The 17653-nt window shown below is 44.2% G+C and overlaps 1 protein-coding gene across 1 annotated transcript in view; it reads left to right on the top strand.

Annotated features, from left to right (window-relative positions):
* The window catches only part of LOC133082206 (cAMP-dependent protein kinase catalytic subunit PRKX), an 82146-nt gene that overhangs the window by 49577 nt on the left and 14916 nt on the right, over nucleotides 1–17653 (top strand). The window contains exons 3-5 of the mRNA XM_061178698.1: nucleotides 2335–2598; nucleotides 9418–9537; nucleotides 16823–16918. Coding sequence (XP_061034681.1) covers nucleotides 2335–2598; nucleotides 9418–9537; nucleotides 16823–16918 — 480 coding nt within the window. The remainder of the gene's footprint in view (nucleotides 1–2334; nucleotides 2599–9417; nucleotides 9538–16822; nucleotides 16919–17653) is intronic.

Raw genomic sequence — 17653 nt, 5'->3', positions numbered from 1 at the left:
GTTCACGGAAGCCCAGATGGACGCAGCTCTTTGGGACCAGCCTGGGAGGGCAGCACAGTGTCCTGAGCGGAGAAGATGCCCGGGCTGGGGGGTCGGGGATCAGGTACCATTGGCACGGTAGCCTGACGTTGGTTCACATCATCCTCTGTGTGTCCCGATCCTGCAGGGGGACCTTTATATGCTTGTGCATCAGTCACGCTTCTGTGTCCTAAATCCGCTCAAAAACAGAGCCCTTACTTCCAAAGAGCGTTTCTCTTTTTTTCTACATCTTTTTTTTTTTTTTTTTAACATCTTTGTTGGAGTATAATTGCTTTACAATGGTGCGTGAGTTTCTGCTGTATCACAAAGTGAATCAGCCATACATATCTACATCTCCTTTACAGGCAAACTTTCTTCCCCATCAGTGCGTATCTCCCCAGGATGTAGTTGTTGCTTTTCCTCTTTGCCATGACCTCTAAAATTCATTCAGGACTCTGTCTTCTTCTCGCATCCATATTCTTCTTTTCTCCTCAGTTTCTCGCTGCGGCCTTTTCTTCCATGAATAGAGCCAATCGACGCCTTTCTAAGGATGATGCGTCTCTTCTGACTCTCTGGGGACATCTCCTACCCGTCGTTGTTTAGAAATCTCTTACTTTGGGGTTTTGTGAATGGCCACCTTTCCCAGCAGGCGTCTGGGAGGCCATCGTGAATGGACTGGAGGTTTGCAGTCTTGATGACGGCCCTGGGGCCACTGAACCAGGTGTGATCCCTGAGGTGTGCCCACCCCCTGTGAGTGTGCTCGGCTGTGAGGCAAGCACCCCACATGGCGCGGCTGGAGCCGCAGATTTATTAGCGCATGTTTGGGGAGGTTGGAAGTCTGAGGTCAGGATGTCGGGCTTGTGGGTGCCCTTTGAGACCGTGGAGACGGCCCTCTCCTCCTTGTGTCCTCCCAGGGTCGTCCCTCTGTGTGTGTCTGTGTCCTGATCTCCTCTTCTTATAGGGACACCCGTCCTATGGGATCAGGGCCCACCCTAGTGACCTCATTGTACCTTCATCCCCTCTTTAAAGACCGTATTTCCTAATAGAATCACCTCCTGAGGTCCTGGGGTGAGGACTTAACATATGAATTTGGGGGTTGGGGACACAATTCAGCCCATAACAAGCTGTTCACCAGTTTATTATCAAAAGTTGGTATTTACTCTTGGCCATTCTGAGACCTTTGCACATCGACAGGATAGCCATCCCTCAGCATTGTGTCTCCCTGTATCCTAACATCTGCGTGTACCTGAATCTTAACGTCTACCTATACGTGTCTAAACGTGTGTCTGTACACGTAACATAACATCATCTGTGCCACATCTTAGCACATGGAATGGGTACCTGTACCCATAACATGGATCTCTGCCAAACCTTAACATGTGTCCACACACATATCTCGACATCTGTTCACCTATACGAGTATCTTAACATCCACCTAGAGATCGGTCTTAACGTGTATTTATACACATAACGTGACATCTGTCTGTGCCATGTCTTAACATGTATCTGTACCAATAACATCGCTCTCTACCAAGTCTTAACATCGCCCCACACACAGATGTGGGCATCGGTCCGTCTGTATGAGTATCTTAACATCTACCTAGGGATGTATCTTTTTTTACAAAATAATCATCTGTTTATGTGTTGGTTTTTCTGTTCTAATACCTATAGACATATCTTAACATCGATCTCTACCAAATCTTAACATCTGTCCACACACGTGTCTTGCGTCTGTCCATGTATATGAGTATCCTAACATGGACCTAGAGATACATCTTTTTTTTAAAAGATTTAATTGAAGTAGAGTTGATTTACAGTGTCATGTTAATTTCTGCTGCACAGCAAAGTGACTCCGTTATACGTATATGTGCATTCTTCATCATATTCTTTTCCGTTATGGTTTATCGCAGGAGATTGAATAGAGTTCCCTGTGCTACACAGTAGGACCTTGTTGTTTATCCATTCTCTATATACTAGTTTGCATCTACTAACCCCAAACTCCCACTCCATCCCTCCCCCACCACCCTCCCCCTTGGCAACCACCAGTCTGTTCTCTGTGTCTGTGAGTCTGTTTCTGTTTTGTAGATAAGTTCATTTGTGTCTCATTTTAGATTCCACATGTAGGTGATATCATATGGTATTTGTCGTTCTCTGTCTTACTTCACGTAGTATGATCATCTCTTACCTAGAGATATATCTTAACATGACCTGTTCATGTAACACGACCTCCATCTAAGTGCCATCTCAGCATCCGTCCGTCCCTGTCCCTTTCTGTCCATCCGAGGCGCAGCCCTCACTCCCGCTCTGGTCCCGCAGGTTCTGGACGGGGCACGATGACCGCTTCCTGTACATGCTGATGGAGTTCGTGCCGGGTGGTGAGCTCTTCAGCTACCTGCGCAACCAGGGCCGCTTCTCCAGCTCCACCGGGCTCTTCTACTCCGCGGAGATCGTCTGTGCCATCGAGTACCTGCACTCCAAGGAGATCGTCTACAGGGACCTGAAGCCGGAGAACATCCTGCTGGATAGAGACGGTCACATCAAGCTCACTGACTTCGGGTTCGCCAAGAAACTGGTGGACAAGTAAGTGAACATTTCCCCCGTTTTCCCATCTTCCCGTCCCCTGCCTCTGGCAGCGTCCTCTGTGTCCTCTGTGCTGTGACTTCCTTTTTCTTTAGATTCCACATAGAAGTGACATCGTATGGTATTTGTCTTTCTCTGACTCCCTTCACTCAGTATGACAATCTCCAGGTCCATCCACGGTGCTGCAGACGGCATGATTTCATTCTTTTTCCTGGCTGCGTAATATTCCATTGTGTGTATATGTATGTGTGTGTGTGTGTGTGTATATATATATATATATATATATATATATATATATATATATATACACCACATCTTTATCCATTCATCTGTCGATGGACATTGAGGTTGCTTCCATGTCCTGGCTATCGTAAACAGTGCTGCAATGAACACTGGGGTGCATGTATCTTTTCAAATTAGAGTTTTCTCCAGATATATACCCAGGAGTGGGATTGCTGGATCACATGGTAGCTCTATTTTTAGTTTTTTGAGGAACCTCCATCCTGTTCTCCATAGTGGCTGCACCAATTTACATTCCCACCAACAGTGCACGTGCGTTCCCTTTTCTCCACACCCTCACCAACTCATGTTACGGCTTGTCTTTCTGATAACAGCCATTCCGACAGGTGTGAGGGGATAGCTCTCAAGTTAGCTTTGCTTTTTATCGAATGTTCCATGCACATATGTGGAGTCCAGGAGCTTTCTCCCCGCACACTCCCTTCCATTTTCCACTCAGCTCTGCTCAGACAGAGCTTCATCTCCTGGGCACCTTCCAAAATTCTGCTGCTATTGTCACCTGGTTCCTTCTTAGTCCTGGTGGATCCCATGTTGTACAGTTTCCTTCCATCATTCTTCATTGTCTTTTTTGGGAGGGGGCAGAGCTGAATTCCTTTAATCCACCACCTTTGAGCAGGAAGGATTATGCCTTTAAACATTTTGACATCGTCTTTATGTCAGGTTTTTTTTTTAAACATATCTTTTCATTTCTTATAACAACAAAACAGTAAAAGAGTCCTTTGGCTGAGCAAATGCATGATGAGTTTGACTGTTCTCCTATGTCAATACAGGTGCAGTACATGCGCTATTTATAAATACGTGTTTGAGATGAATTCCACAATATAGATTTCCAAAAGTGGGATTACTGGGACAAATATTCTGAGAAACATTGTTAGCACCGAAAAGTTGATGTCATGAAGAATAATAAAATAAAATCTTATTACATAATTCAATATAAAATACCTTTTGGATTAATTTGCCCCAAGGATCCTGAATGCTCTGTTTACCTGGGGAGAAGTGTTTATAATGAATATGTATCATCCTATAATTTAGAGCTTAGAAAAGGACAGCATGCGGGATAAGTAAGGCTGAGGTACTTGCAAAGTTGTATGTGTTGCGTTTTCACGACTTTCAGTTTATAAACAACACGCTCTTTCTACTGGGAGCAACGCTGCCCGTGATGTAGAGAATAAAAGCGTTAACTGTTAGTATTTTCAATCCCATGCAGTTAAGCGAGGAGGACCCCTTACATCAAGCACTGGGGGCTTCTCTCGGGGTCTAAAGGTATGGTTTTGAGTTCAATTCTAGATTTTTATTCCAAAGAAAGGAGTCAGACCCGAAGTGGCTAAAGCTGGGGCCAGGGGCAGGGTTGGTGGGGGAAACAGAACTTTCTTATTTTCCATGATGGCAGTCTCTCATCCTTTACATCACACATTTGTTTTCTAGGTTTTTGGTTTGTTTTGGTTTTGGGTGATTTTACTGTGGTTTTTGTTTTATTGTTGTTTTTTAATCCTCTAAGAAAATGTAAGCTTTTTTCCCTGTATCCCTAGCTGCCCACCCCATCAGCTGATACAATTAGGCGTTGAGTAGAGACACCCAGACAGAGGGAGAGACACAATGGACTCTACTTTTTCTTTCTTTTTTCAAAAATTTGTTTTATAGAAGTAGAGTTGATTTACAATGTTGTGTTTATTTCTGCTGTGCAGCGAAGTGATTATGGTTCTGCATATATATGCATTCTTTTTCATATTCTTTTCCATGATGGTTTATCCCAGGAGATTGAATAGAGTTCCCTGGGCTCTGCAGTAGGACCTTGTTGTTTATCCATCCTATATATACTAGTTTGCATCTGCTGACCCCAGACCCCCACTCCATTCCTCCTCCAGCCCTCTCCCGCTTGGCAACCACCAGTCTGTTCTTTATGCCTGTGTGGACTCTACTTTTTCTGATACCGTCACAGCTGCTGATAATACCTGCTGTCATACAGCACTTCATTTCGACGGACCAAAGATGTATGTTTTGTTCCTCCGGACAATTTTAGCAATTTAAGTTCCTAAAATTTCTGTCTAGAGTAGTGCTGTCCAATACAAGTCCAACGCAGACCTCGTGTATTACTTCACATTTTTGAGTAGCCATGTTTTTAAAGGTTAAAACAGGTATAGATTATTTTGTTCATAAAGTCGATTTAATTCAATATATCCCAAATAGGATCGCTTCAACGTATCATCAGTATCAGCACTGAGAGACTTTACGTGAAGTTTTGCTACTGAGGTTTTGAAATTCCATGTGCCTTTTGTCGTTTGGTGCATGCGTCTCAAGGAGGGTGCTAAATGTTCATCAGAAACACTTGATCTGTATTTAGCGTCCGTAACACTTACAGCTGGAAAAAAAGTAGATTCACGTGCCCAAGCTCTCCAGAAATAGTTAAAAGTTTTTCAGTCGCTGCATCGAGTATGGGTTGTTAAATTGAATGTTCAAATTAATTAAAATTAGATTAGAATTTCAGTACCTCTGTACTTTTAAAAGTGCTCAGATGCCACATGCAGCCAGTAGCTCCCATCTTGGGAAGTAGACCTGGAAAATACACCCGTAGCGTCCTATTCTGTGACGAGATGGGGTTGGTTCACGTGATAACCTGTGTCCCTCACGTCGTAGAAACAGCCCCATTTGTGGGAAACGATTTGGGAGCTGTTTTACACTAAATGATTCATCTCCGATGGTTTTTAGAGAGGGGCTATCCTAGGATCGCTTTTATGATGCAGTTATTTATTTTTAATTAATTTTTATGGGAGGATAGTTGCTTTACAGTGTTGTGTTGGTTTCTGCTGTACAGCAGAATGAATCAGCTCTACATAAACCTATATCCCCTCATTTTTGGATTTCCTTCCCATTTAGGTCACCACAGCAGTGAGTAGAGTTCCCTGTGCTATACAGTAGGTTCTCATTAGTTATCTATTTTATACCTAGTATCAATAGTGTATATATGTCAATCCCAGTCTCCCAATTCCTCCCCACCCCACCCCTTTCCCCCTTGGTATCCATACATTTGTTCTCTATGTCTGTGTCTCTATTTCTGCTTTGCAGGTAAGTTCATCTGTACCATTTTTCTAGATTCCACATATATGCATTAATATGCAGTGTTTGTTTTTCTGACTTACTTCACTCTGTATGACAGTCTCTAGGTCCATCCATGTCTCTACAAATGACCCAATTTCGTTCTAGGATGCTGTTAAATGCAATCTGATTTTTCCCTATAGAATTTCATCTATTGCATGGCTAAGAATAAAATGGGATGGTTTTACGTAGAAGAGTGTGAAGACTTTATATAGTTTTAAAAATTGGTTTTATGGCATTGGTGCTGCCCCCTATTGGTAACATGTGGTATATAGTCCACCTGGTAGGGTTTTTTTTTTTTTTTTTTTAATCGTTTTATTTGGAAGCCCTGATTCAAACAAACCACCAATAAAATGTTTCACAAATTCAGTCGGTGTTAAGTTTGGCCAACCATCATCATTTTACAGCTGAGAAATCTGAGGCCCTGAGAGGTAAGGTGGTTTGCGTGCATCCGCACAATTGCCAAGTGGTGGTACCTTATGGCTTCCAGGTTAAATTTATTTCCCTTACCAAGAGGCTCTGTTATCAGAAGCACCTCAGAGGGGCAGTTAGGAATGAAGAGTGGATATGAGGACCACTTGCCTCTGCTGGACCCTTGTGTCTGCCACTCTCTAGCTGACGAGATTGAGTACGTTGTATGTTGTTACCACCCCGTGTGCCTTGGTTTTGCTCATCTGCGTAATGAGAATTGTTCCTACCCTGTAGGGTGATTGGTAACAATGGATGGGTCTGCTCATTGGAAAGTATTTCCTAAGAACGGTTCCTATCATGTAGTAAGCATTGAGTAGACAGTAGGTGCTTCTGACTTTATCATGCCCACCCTCACATCATCATCATCACCAACATCGCCACCACTGTCATCACCATCGTCATCTCCATAGTTATCACCTTCATCACCATCACCACCGTCATCATCACCATCATTATCATTATCATCACCATCATCATCATCATCATCACCATCATTATCGCCATTATCACAATCGCCATCATCAACATCAAACACACACGAAAAACACAAAACAGGCAGATGACATTGATTGCCTTGGACTTTTACCCAATGTAAGAACATGGGATGGAACCAAGCAATTTCCAAATCTTCTTTGTGGTTTAACAGCCTAGCTGTCTAAATTGCACTTTTGGAAAGAGAAAGTCACCTTTCAGACTTTTGCTAAAGGCTCTGATGGAGCTCATAGCTCATGTGTCACAGCAGCATTTTCCCTGGCATCTCCTTTGGTTGCCCTTTTTTTTTTTTAAGATTTTTTTGATGTGGACCCTTTTTGAAGTCTTCATTGAAATTTGTTACAATATTGCTTCTGTTTTATGTTTTGGTTTTTTTGGCCACCAGGCGTGTGGGATCTTAGCTCCCCAACCAGGGATGGAACCTGCACCCCCTGCATTGGAAGGCAAAGTCTTAACCAGTGGACCGCCAGGGAAGTCCCTGGTTGCCATTTGGGATGTTAATCACTATCACTGATCTGTCATATAAAACGTGAGCGTGACCTTAGCGTGTTATTTTCCTATGCTTTTGGACACAGGGTTTTTAAAAATTGAATTTTCCCTCTTTCTTGCCAAGGGGCTGGAGCACGCAGGGACCTGAGAGGTTGCAGACCTCAAGCAGAGTCTGTTGAACGGGGTCCTGAGGTGTTCAGAGCTGCCTTAAATGCAGCGGGAGGTGTAAGGGACCAGGTTACCCAATATGTGATCCTTGGGGTGTGGCAGAGAGAAACTATGTGGCTTTAAAAAAATTCTGTTAGGATTCGTATAACATAAAATCCACTGTGTTAGCCGTTTTAAAGTGAAGAATGCAGTGGTGTTTAGCACATTCACAAGGTTGTACAACCATCACACCTGTTTAGTTCCAGAACATTCTTATCCCCCCCCCCAAAAGCAACCCCATACTCATTACCAGTCACTCCCCCTGCCCCTGACAACTGCTAATCTGCTTTCTTTCTCAGTGGATTTGCCTCTTCTGGATATTTCATATAAATAGAATTACAAAATACCTGTCCTCCTGGGTCTGGCTTCTCTCACTGAGCATCGTGGGTTCAAGGTCCATCCACGTGGTAGCCTGTGTCAGAGCTTCGCTCCTTTTCATGGCTGAGTCATTCCACTGTGTGCGTGGACCCCATGCTGTGTATCCATCATCCACTGATGGCTCTTTATCTTTTTTTTCTAAATTGAGGTATAATTGGCGTATAACATTGTATTAGTTTCAGGTGTACGACACAGTGGTTGGATATATGTATCTATTATAAAATGATCTTCCCCAATAACTCTATAATCAACATCCAACACCACACAGCTACAACTTTTTACTCTTGATGAGAACTTTTAACATCTATTCTCTTAGCAACTTTCAAATGTACAATACAGTATTATTAACTGTATAGTCACCATGCCGTATGTTACAACCCCAGGACTTAATCTTTCAACTGGAAGTTTGTACCTTTTTTATCTTTTCACGGGTGAATTTTTGTTAGCAAAATCCTCCATACTGAGATATACAAATAAAGAGAAAATTAGAAAAAATCAGTCTTTATTTTCCATAGGGCATAAAAATTTAGATATTTCAGCAGAAATGTTACAAATTATAAGTTTTAATTAAACATTGGGGCTTTTTAAAGTATAAATAGAATTCTCTTAAAAGGAGAAGGAGACTGCTTCTCCTATCTGTTGTGAAAAAGACAGATCTAAGGCAGCACAGGGAAGGGACGACCCAAAGAAAAAACAGCCACCCAGACACTCAGAAATCTCCGCTTTCTATGCTGGGTCCGGCTTGGCTGGTTGGAATCTCTTGCTTTCAGCCAGCTGTCCTCTAGGTGGGGCTAAAAGCTAAATTTTTTGCAGGTCTCAACTCCTGGGGAGAAAATCCTTTCCAAAGGTGTCCGCCCCGTTTAAACCCCAGACATCCCAGAGCCCCTTAACCTGAGGATTTCCAAAAGCCACCACGGATACTAAAATGACCGCGAACCCACAAAAACAGTTCAGACCTTTTGCAGAGCAGGTGGAAAAGACACTTAGCTGTCGCTTTGTGTTTCCTCTGGGGGGACAGAACCAGCTCATTTATTCATAAAGCAGACGTGTGGGCTCCTGAGGGTCACTCCCTTGAGTCAGTCCTTGAATCCTTTTTCCCATCATGTTATGGGAAATCAGGGACTGGGGGTTTTGCTTTTTCTGAGCAGCGAAGGTAAGCACCGAGAACAAGACACAGCCGTGATAACAGGGCCGTGACTCAGATTCTTTCTTGGTTGCGGAGTGTTGATAAAGGACGAAAGTCAGGGAAGACAAGGTTGCTGTCTTTATCCATGGGGTGAGGGTTTAAGGCATCTTGTTGATCGATTCAGTGACTGTAACGTTCAGTGCTTCTGAGACGCATGCATTGGCCAAGCACAGCTGAGTTTTGTGGACCCCCTTCTCTGCCCACAGGACGTGGACCCTTTGCGGGACCCCCGAGTACCTGGCCCCCGAAGTCATCCAGAGCAAGGGCCACGGGAGAGCTGTGGATTGGTGGGCACTCGGCATCCTGATATTTGAGATGCTCTCGGGGTGAGTCGCGTTTCCGTGGAGACGTCTCCAGCGAGTCGCTGCCCCACTCGCTGGCCCTGGGGTGTTCAGCCCGCCCCTAGGATGGGGCACTGGGGGTCGGGGGCAGATTCTCGGGGTCGGGTCGCACGGCAGTTTCCCGCTGCTGGTGACGGTGATACGAACTGACCGTTCGGCTTGATTTCCCAAGAGTAAAAGCGCAGGCTTGAAGGACCAGCAGGGCACAGCTGTTGCGGTCTTTTATCCTGTCTCTTAAGTGTCCCTGTCTCCCAAGAAAATACTGTTCATCTCCCGCACGGACACTCTGGAGTGATTCCCAGAGCTGGGTAACGTACGTGTTGGATAACACAATAGATGACGTTACGAACCGAGAGTGTGCCAGAAAGGAAAGAGGGTGTTCTTCCCTGAAATCCCAAACGTGCCTCGGGGGAGGTTAGGAATCACGTTGCCCCTGGTCCAGATAGCCAGGAGTTGGGCTGTTTCTCAAGGGGTCGGCCTGATTAAATATTGAAGTGTGGCTTCCGCGTGAGACGCGCGGGATGGACACACAAAGCAGGCATCCCCCTCGTAGAAACTGTGGACCTGGGGATTCTTCCTCGTCCTGTGAACGCGAGGTTCTTCTGCCTGATGTGCTGCCTTCCGTCCACGCTCCCGCCCCTTCCCTTTGTCCTGCTTTCTTTGGCGGCTGTGCTTTTTGCTGGTAAGTTTTGAAGACACTGAGTTTACTCTGGTTTTAATAAAACCTGGAGTCTGTTCCATGCCTGTCTGATTCCCTGCAGGGCTGGTCCACAGCTTTCAGTTGGAAAGAAAGATGGAAAGAGGCCTTCTCCTGCATTGAGTGTGTGACCAGCCAGGGGGGAATCTGTGCAAACCTGTCCGTATTCGTCTGTCAGTCATCCATCTCTTCATCATCTATCTATGATCTATCTGTCGTTTGTATCTAGTTATCGTCTGTTTATCTATCATCTGTATCTGTCTGTCGTCTTTGTATATCTTTATTGTATCTGTTGTCAGCTCTGTCATCTATTTACATAATATACCTATCTACCCACTCTTGTCACCTGTTTATCATATCATATTTACCTATCATCTAGTTTGTCATTTATATCCATCATCTATCTACCTATTTGTCTGTCTTACTATCTGTACCTATTTATCTCTAACTGTATATCTGTTATCTACCATCTATATGTCATCTATTCTATGTATCTATCATCTGTCATCTATCCTATCATCTACCTATATCGATCTCTAACTCTATATATTTATTTTTATCTACCTATCATCTATTTATATCTATCTCTAACTGTATATCTATTAATTTTTAGCTATCTGCCTTTCTATCAATCATAGATCAATATCTATCAATCATAGATCAATATCTGTCAATCATAGATCAATATCTATCAATCATAGATCAATATCTGTCAGTCATAGATCAATATCTATCAATCATAGATCAATATCCATCAATCATAGATCAATATCTGTCAGTCATAGATCAATATCTGTCTATCAATCATAGATCAATGTCTATCAATCTATCTAATCTTTTCAATTTTCCATTGCTCTTTAGTCAAACACCTCTAGCAAATCCCATAGACCCAAATTTCTTCATATGCACCCTAGCCCAGGAAGTCCTAATCAAAGCAGAACGCTGAAATAAATGGCAGTTATGGTCAGTCCACCAAGAAGGTATAGAAATTGTACGTCTTTCTGCACCTGTATTCGATCAGCTTCCACACTCAAGCCAGCAGCATGTTTTCCTTCCTGTGCATTACTGACCACGAGAGGGCAGCCTTGCCCGAGGAGAATTGAATCCCGGCGCCCAGTGATGTTCAGTAGAATGGGGTTCATGTGTCCTCTGTTTTGTCTTTATTGTTAGGATAGACTATAATAGTACAGAACATAATAATGCGGAATACCATTAGGAAAGACAATGTTGGAATATAATATACTATTAGAACGTAGTATTGATAGACTATAATAGAAAATTATTAAAATAGACTAGGATAAAGTAGGATATGGTAGAATTAGAACATAATATTAGGATATATTAGAATTATTATTAGGGTTATTATATAAACATAATTATTAGACTTCTAATAATTTAATATGCTGTTTTAATAGTAACTAAGATACTATTAGGATATAATATATTAAAATAATATTCTGATTACTATTGGGATGTAATATATTAAAATATTAGAATATTAGAAAATATTCTATTCCAGTAGAATGTTAGCCATACGGTATTTCTAGTATTCTCAGAGTATTATGAATTCAGTAGGAAATAATGTAATTAGAATCTAATATATTACTAGGTCCTATTATTAGAATAATTGGAGATTAATAACTCAAACCCTCTCCTAACCCAGAACACCATAAGCTGAACGTTGCATTTCATAAAAGGGAACTGTTTGTTCACAGTCAGCATAGGTTTGTTTTCCACATTTCCGGTTAGAGTCAGGCTTGTCTGGGTGGTATTTTCAGAGCCATCCGTCCCACCCACACTGCACGCCCGGCTGACCCTGGGCTGTCCCTGAAGTCTGGCCAGCCTCTGCTCTCGCCTGGACCAGCCCCGAGTGTCCTCATGTCTCCTCCAGCTGCCCCTGCCCCTGCCTGTGACACCTTCCCCTGGCAGCCACTGCAGGGGTCCCTCCCCAGCACCAGCCAGCCACGTCCTTCTCCCTAGCAGCCCTCGAGGGGAAAGACCCGGAGCTCCTCATTATACGAGGCTCTGAGTCGGTCTGTACAAGGTCTGCCCACCTTAGACGGAGGCCTGGCCCCTCTCCTGGGATCGCAGGCCTTCCCGCTGTCCCTCCAGCACCCCATGAGGCATTGCTGTCCCTCTCTCTGCCAGCCTCCTGAGGGCATCCCCCCCCGGCTGGTCCCTTCTTTTCTGGTGCTCACGATTCAGGCTCACCTGTAACCTGCCCTCAGAGCTCCTCCGCTGCCCGCACCCACGCTCTGCCCCAGCACCCCTCTCCGTTCTCTCTGGAGCGCCCGGTGGGTCTGAAACCCTCTGGTTCCGTGTGTGAATTGCCCACGAGATCACTGTATGGTGCAAGCTGCTCTTCTCACCCCCTTGAACCCAGACGCCTTTGGTCGCCAGTGGGAGGGCGTTATTATGTAGACGGTGGAGATGGCCTTTTCTTCCAAGTCCCCGTCTCCCGCCTGCTTGTTGGATTTCCATTGTCTGTTTTGGCACCTTTGGCAAGATCAGGCTAGACTCTGTCTTGTCTGTTTGCTTACTGCTTTCGTTGGTGGTTGAACTGTTTCATGAAGTACAAGAAGTACATTTGTTGGGTCCAACCAGCCACGTGATTAGGTATGAGAGCATGTCATAACTGGGGTTTTATTTTCATCGAGTAAGAAATGTTTCGGTTGGATTGAAAAGAGGTGGCCCATTCATGGGCTTTCCCAGGAGCACCCAGCTCAGCCCTGATGTCTTCCATCATCTGCTCCTTTCATATCCACCCATGTGGAGAGTTCAGTCCCACGCCTGTTTTTCAGGAAGATGGAACTTGTTTGCATTTGGAGCTGCACCCATGTGGAACGTTAGCTGTGGTGCAGTGGTTCTCAAAACATTTCTGCCGCAGGACCCTAAAAGTTTTCAATAACCATCTATCCTAAAAGTTACTCCTTTCCTAAAAGTTATGAAAACACTCCTAAATGTTAGTATCGACCCCAAAGAGCTCTCATTGATGCAGGTTATATCTGTCAACGTTTACCACATTTGAAAATTAAACTGAGATTATATATATAAGTTTATACATAAAAGCATATCTTATACATAAGGTGATAAACTAATGGTTAACATAAATCAAATTTTTAATGAAAAAAATACCTATTTCCTAGTATGAAAAATATTTAGAGAAAAGAGTGACGTTGTTTCACGTGTTCATTAGTCTCTTTTATGTCTAGCTTAATTCCGGTACACTGCGTTCTTCCCTTCTCTCACACTCTGTCTGGTGTGATTCGTTGTTTTGGTTGAGGTATATGACGAAAATGCAGCCATATTCAGATTTATAGTTAGAAAAAGGATGTCACAAAGCTCCTGAAAAGGCCTCTAGGAACCCGAGGATTCCCTGGGACCCCACTTTGAGAATCACAGCTGCCATGCCAAAGGAAGGGTGCCCCAGGACTCTCTCACGCTACAGTCTGCACCAGTGTTTCTTGGCCCAATACTTTGTTCTTGCCCCTTTTTCTGAGGAATCAGCACGGGCTCTAGGCGCGTGGGCTCAGTAGTTGTGGCACGCGGGCTCAGTAGTTGTGGTGCACGGGCTTCAGTAGTTGTGGCACGCAGGCTCAGTAGTTGTGGCTCGCGGGCTCAGTAGTTGTGGCTTGCAGGCTCAGTAGTTGTGGTGCACGGGCTTCAGTAGTTGTGGCACTCAGGCTCAGTAGTTGTGGCTTGCGGGCTCTAGAGCGCAGGCTCAGTAGTTGTGGCGCACGGGCTTCGTTGCTCCGCGGCATGAGGGATCTTCCCGGACCAGGGCTCGAACCCGTGTCCCCTACATTGGCAGGTGGATTCTTAACCACTGCGCCACCAGGGAAGTCCAAAGCATGGAGTCTTAAGCGCTGGACCACTGGGGACGTCCCAGGACCATCATTTTGTAACAGGGGTCTCTGGGGGTATGATGAAGAACACGAGGTAGCAACAACGATGGCGCCTGTTTCTGGACAATCCACTTTTTTTACTGGAAGATATAGGTAGGTCGAAGGTATCTATAAAAAGGATCACAGGTAGATGATGGAGAAAATGGCAAAATTGGCATGAATTTTTCAGACGAAATTCTTGAGCCTGCCTTCATGGGGGAGAGCAGGCTGTCCTTCGGACTACATCTCACCATGGACAACGTCAAGGTGCATATAACGCCCACTTCTGTATGATGGGCACCCGTGTATTAAGAATTGGAAGGATTCTGTTGGATTAAAGACAGAGATTTGAGGGCACTTTCTTTGGCTACTTTGCACACGCCGACTTCTCCGATACGCCTTCTCCGTGCTTTTTCCTCCAGGCAAGATCTGTCAGTGCTCACTTATTATTGTTTTTTCCACTCGTTAAACTACTACTAACATACCTTTCCCATGATAGTGTCGTGTAATGCCAGCTACTCCAGAGTACTGCGTGTCATGTTCTCCATGAACGTGGGTAGGTATGTATGACACATTTTCCCCTGGTCCCATTTCTGAACGTGTATCTGTTTTCCCCAGTGAAATCATACAGCTGCATGTACTCAGACAGGGCCGCCACCCAAGACAGGAATATGACTCCCCCAACCATCGTTAGAGGAAACTCCTGACGCACGCGAAGGGCTAGCTTGGGATTTATGAGCTTCAAGGCGTTCACGGTTGGCGAGGGTTGGGTGTCTCCCGGCCTGGCTAGATTCTCAATCCATGGAAGCTGGTAACTCTGGAAGCACAACTGGCCAGAGTAGTTGTAGTTATGAGACCGTAACAGCCAGTGACCCCAAGAGGTACAGCTGTGGTCTTACGGACTCTGTGCTCCTATTCACGCCCAAGTGTAAAGCTGAGGAACGAAGGTATCACATAAGGAAAAAAAGGCTATTTTATGCTACACGCAGCTGCATTTCTACATTTATTTAGAATCTTCCATTTTTCTGAGGAACCTACCTCTTTTCCTTCCACTTTCCCATTCATTTCTATTTTTGTACTTCATATTTCTGTTCTTTATTTTTTTAATATTTTTCGACTCTCTCTTCTCTGTAATATATTTGTGTATTGGTTTCCTGGGGCGGCCGTAACAAATTTCCACAAACTGGGGCGTTTAAAACAGGAATTCATCCTCCTCCAGTCCTGGAGACCAGACGTCTGAGGTCGAGGTGTCCCAGGGCTGCGCTCCCTCCAGAGGCTCCAGGAGAGGGTCCTTCCTGCCTCTTCCAGCTTCTGGGGGCTCCAGGCGTCCCTGGGCTTGTGGCCGCCTCCCTCCCGTCTCTGCCTCCGTCTTCCCGGGGCTTCTCCTCTGTGTCTGGGTCTCTCCTCTTCTGTGTCTTAGAAGGACCCTGTCATTGGATGTAGGGTCACCCTCATCCAGGAGGACCTCATCTCAGACACTTCACTTCATCACATCTGCAAAAACTCTGTTTCCGTATAAGGTCCCATTTGAGGTCGTCGGGTTGGGGACGTGGATGTAACTTTGGAGGCCACCGTTCCACCCATGATACACTGTTTCTCTTTTAAAAAAACATGAGGAGTTGATTTGGAATCAACGTGAGAATTATTTTTGATCATTGAGATTTGCCATCATCAATCAGACCATCATTTGAAAACTCCCCTTTATATTTCCATTGCTTATTCTACTGAATTAGAAGACCTCCTTCTAAAGAAACTAAATAGAGGTTATGCTTTCGAGTTGAAGGTCTTTGCCTTGAGCACTCTGAGGAAATATCAAAAGTATACCTTGTGCCCAGGGACATGTGGCCATCTAGTATATATTTAGTGGTTTACTTCTAGAGTTTCTTGGATTTTTCTTGGTCTTGGCAGTTGTAAGTATATTTCTTCTTTAGCTTATGTCATGTTTTTTTGTTTTTCTATTTCCGGATATTAGAAAGGATAGGTCTGTTAGTTTCTGTAACTGGACTGTAGTCTTTAATCGTGGTAACAGTGCTGCAGATGATACATAAGTGTATGGCATGGCCGTGTGCCAGTACAACTTCATTGACAAAAAGAGGCTGTGGGCCATCATTGGCCAACCCCTAGTGTAGATCTTTGTGCCTAAAATCGCAAACTGGAAACCAGCCTTGCTGTCACTCACCTCCCAAAGTAGGATGGAGGTGAATTCATCGACTATGGAGATTCACATATTGGCTTCTATAAAGTTATGAAGTACTTGAGCCAAAAAAATATGATACAGTGTAACCTATCCTCTTACATTTGGCCTGTGTACACTTATTGAGCACCTACTGTGTGCTACACACTCCCGTATGCAGGAAGGATACAAAGAGGTCCACTCATGGTCCAGTTGGGGAGACATTTTTAATGGCACCCTAGTGACCTCATAGTTGGTCAGATGGCCTCACGGTCATTGCCTTTTCTTTGCTGGCCCATCCTCTGTACTTGGGCTGCAGTGCTTCACGCTTGGCCTCTTGGAACCATCTCTTCGAAGCTGGTCTCGAGCCATCCATGGATTCCAGGGTGCGAGGAAAGAGCTGCCTTGAAATAAATTCTGTTCTGCCCGGGTCAGGCAGAAAGAGTCATCCTTACAAAGCAGGGATGTTTTCCACACTTGCTCGCCACTAAAAATAGATGTTTATGTTTCTAACAGGTTTCCTCCGTTTTTTGATGACAACGCATTTGGCATTTACCAAAAAATTCTTGCAGGCAAGATAGATTTCCCCAGACATTTGGACTTCAGTGTCAAGTAAGTAAACCGTTTCCCCCCTCATCGGGTGTGTTTATTTTTAAAGCATCTAAGAAACCCCCAGTTATGGCATCTGCCGAGCGGGGTACCATCCTGTGTTTTTCTCTATGCTGGGCTGAAGCTGTTTTGACCGGTCATTTTTTCCACCAAAAGGGAAAAGGTTTTCATGACTCTGCTGGGATGAGACTTCACCTTTTAATGACTCTCAGCCCTATTTTATACCGTTTGAAATAAATGACACTTATAATTAGCGAATAAAGGCATTTGTTATCATATTTAATAAGAGAGTCGTTCTGTTATTTGACAAGAAGGGTGTCCTTCCTCCCAGCTAGTGTTGCGGTTGGCACAAGTGTTGATGGCTTTAGCAGTTTTATCTTTTCTCTCCTGCTTAAATTATTTTCATTCTTAAAGTCCTTTTTCCTGCTAGAATTTTGAGTTACGCCCTCGTTGTTTCAAGAACTTTTGCATTGCTTCAGTGTTGAACTTTGGGTGTGCATTTTTATGGCAATGGGGGAAAAAACTAAATTTTTTAAAAGATAAGAATGCTTTAGGTTTTCCAACGACCTTGCTCTGTGTGTCAGCTTTTAGCCATTTGCACCATTGTGAGTCCTAATTTCTAGTTGTTTTACTGTATTTCCCAGATACATTGACAGGTGCTCCAAACCCCTCCTGATCCCCAAATGGGGTTAATTGTGTTTCGTTGAGAACTAAACTCCTCTCTTTTTTGCTACATAT

Source organism: Eubalaena glacialis, chromosome X (genome assembly GCF_028564815.1).
Source record: "Eubalaena glacialis isolate mEubGla1 chromosome X, mEubGla1.1.hap2.+ XY, whole genome shotgun sequence".
Classification (NCBI taxonomy): Eukaryota; Metazoa; Chordata; class Mammalia; order Artiodactyla; family Balaenidae; genus Eubalaena; species Eubalaena glacialis.
The sequence above is the reverse complement of the archived record's forward strand: the minus strand, read 5'-3'. Positions and strand labels throughout refer to the sequence as shown.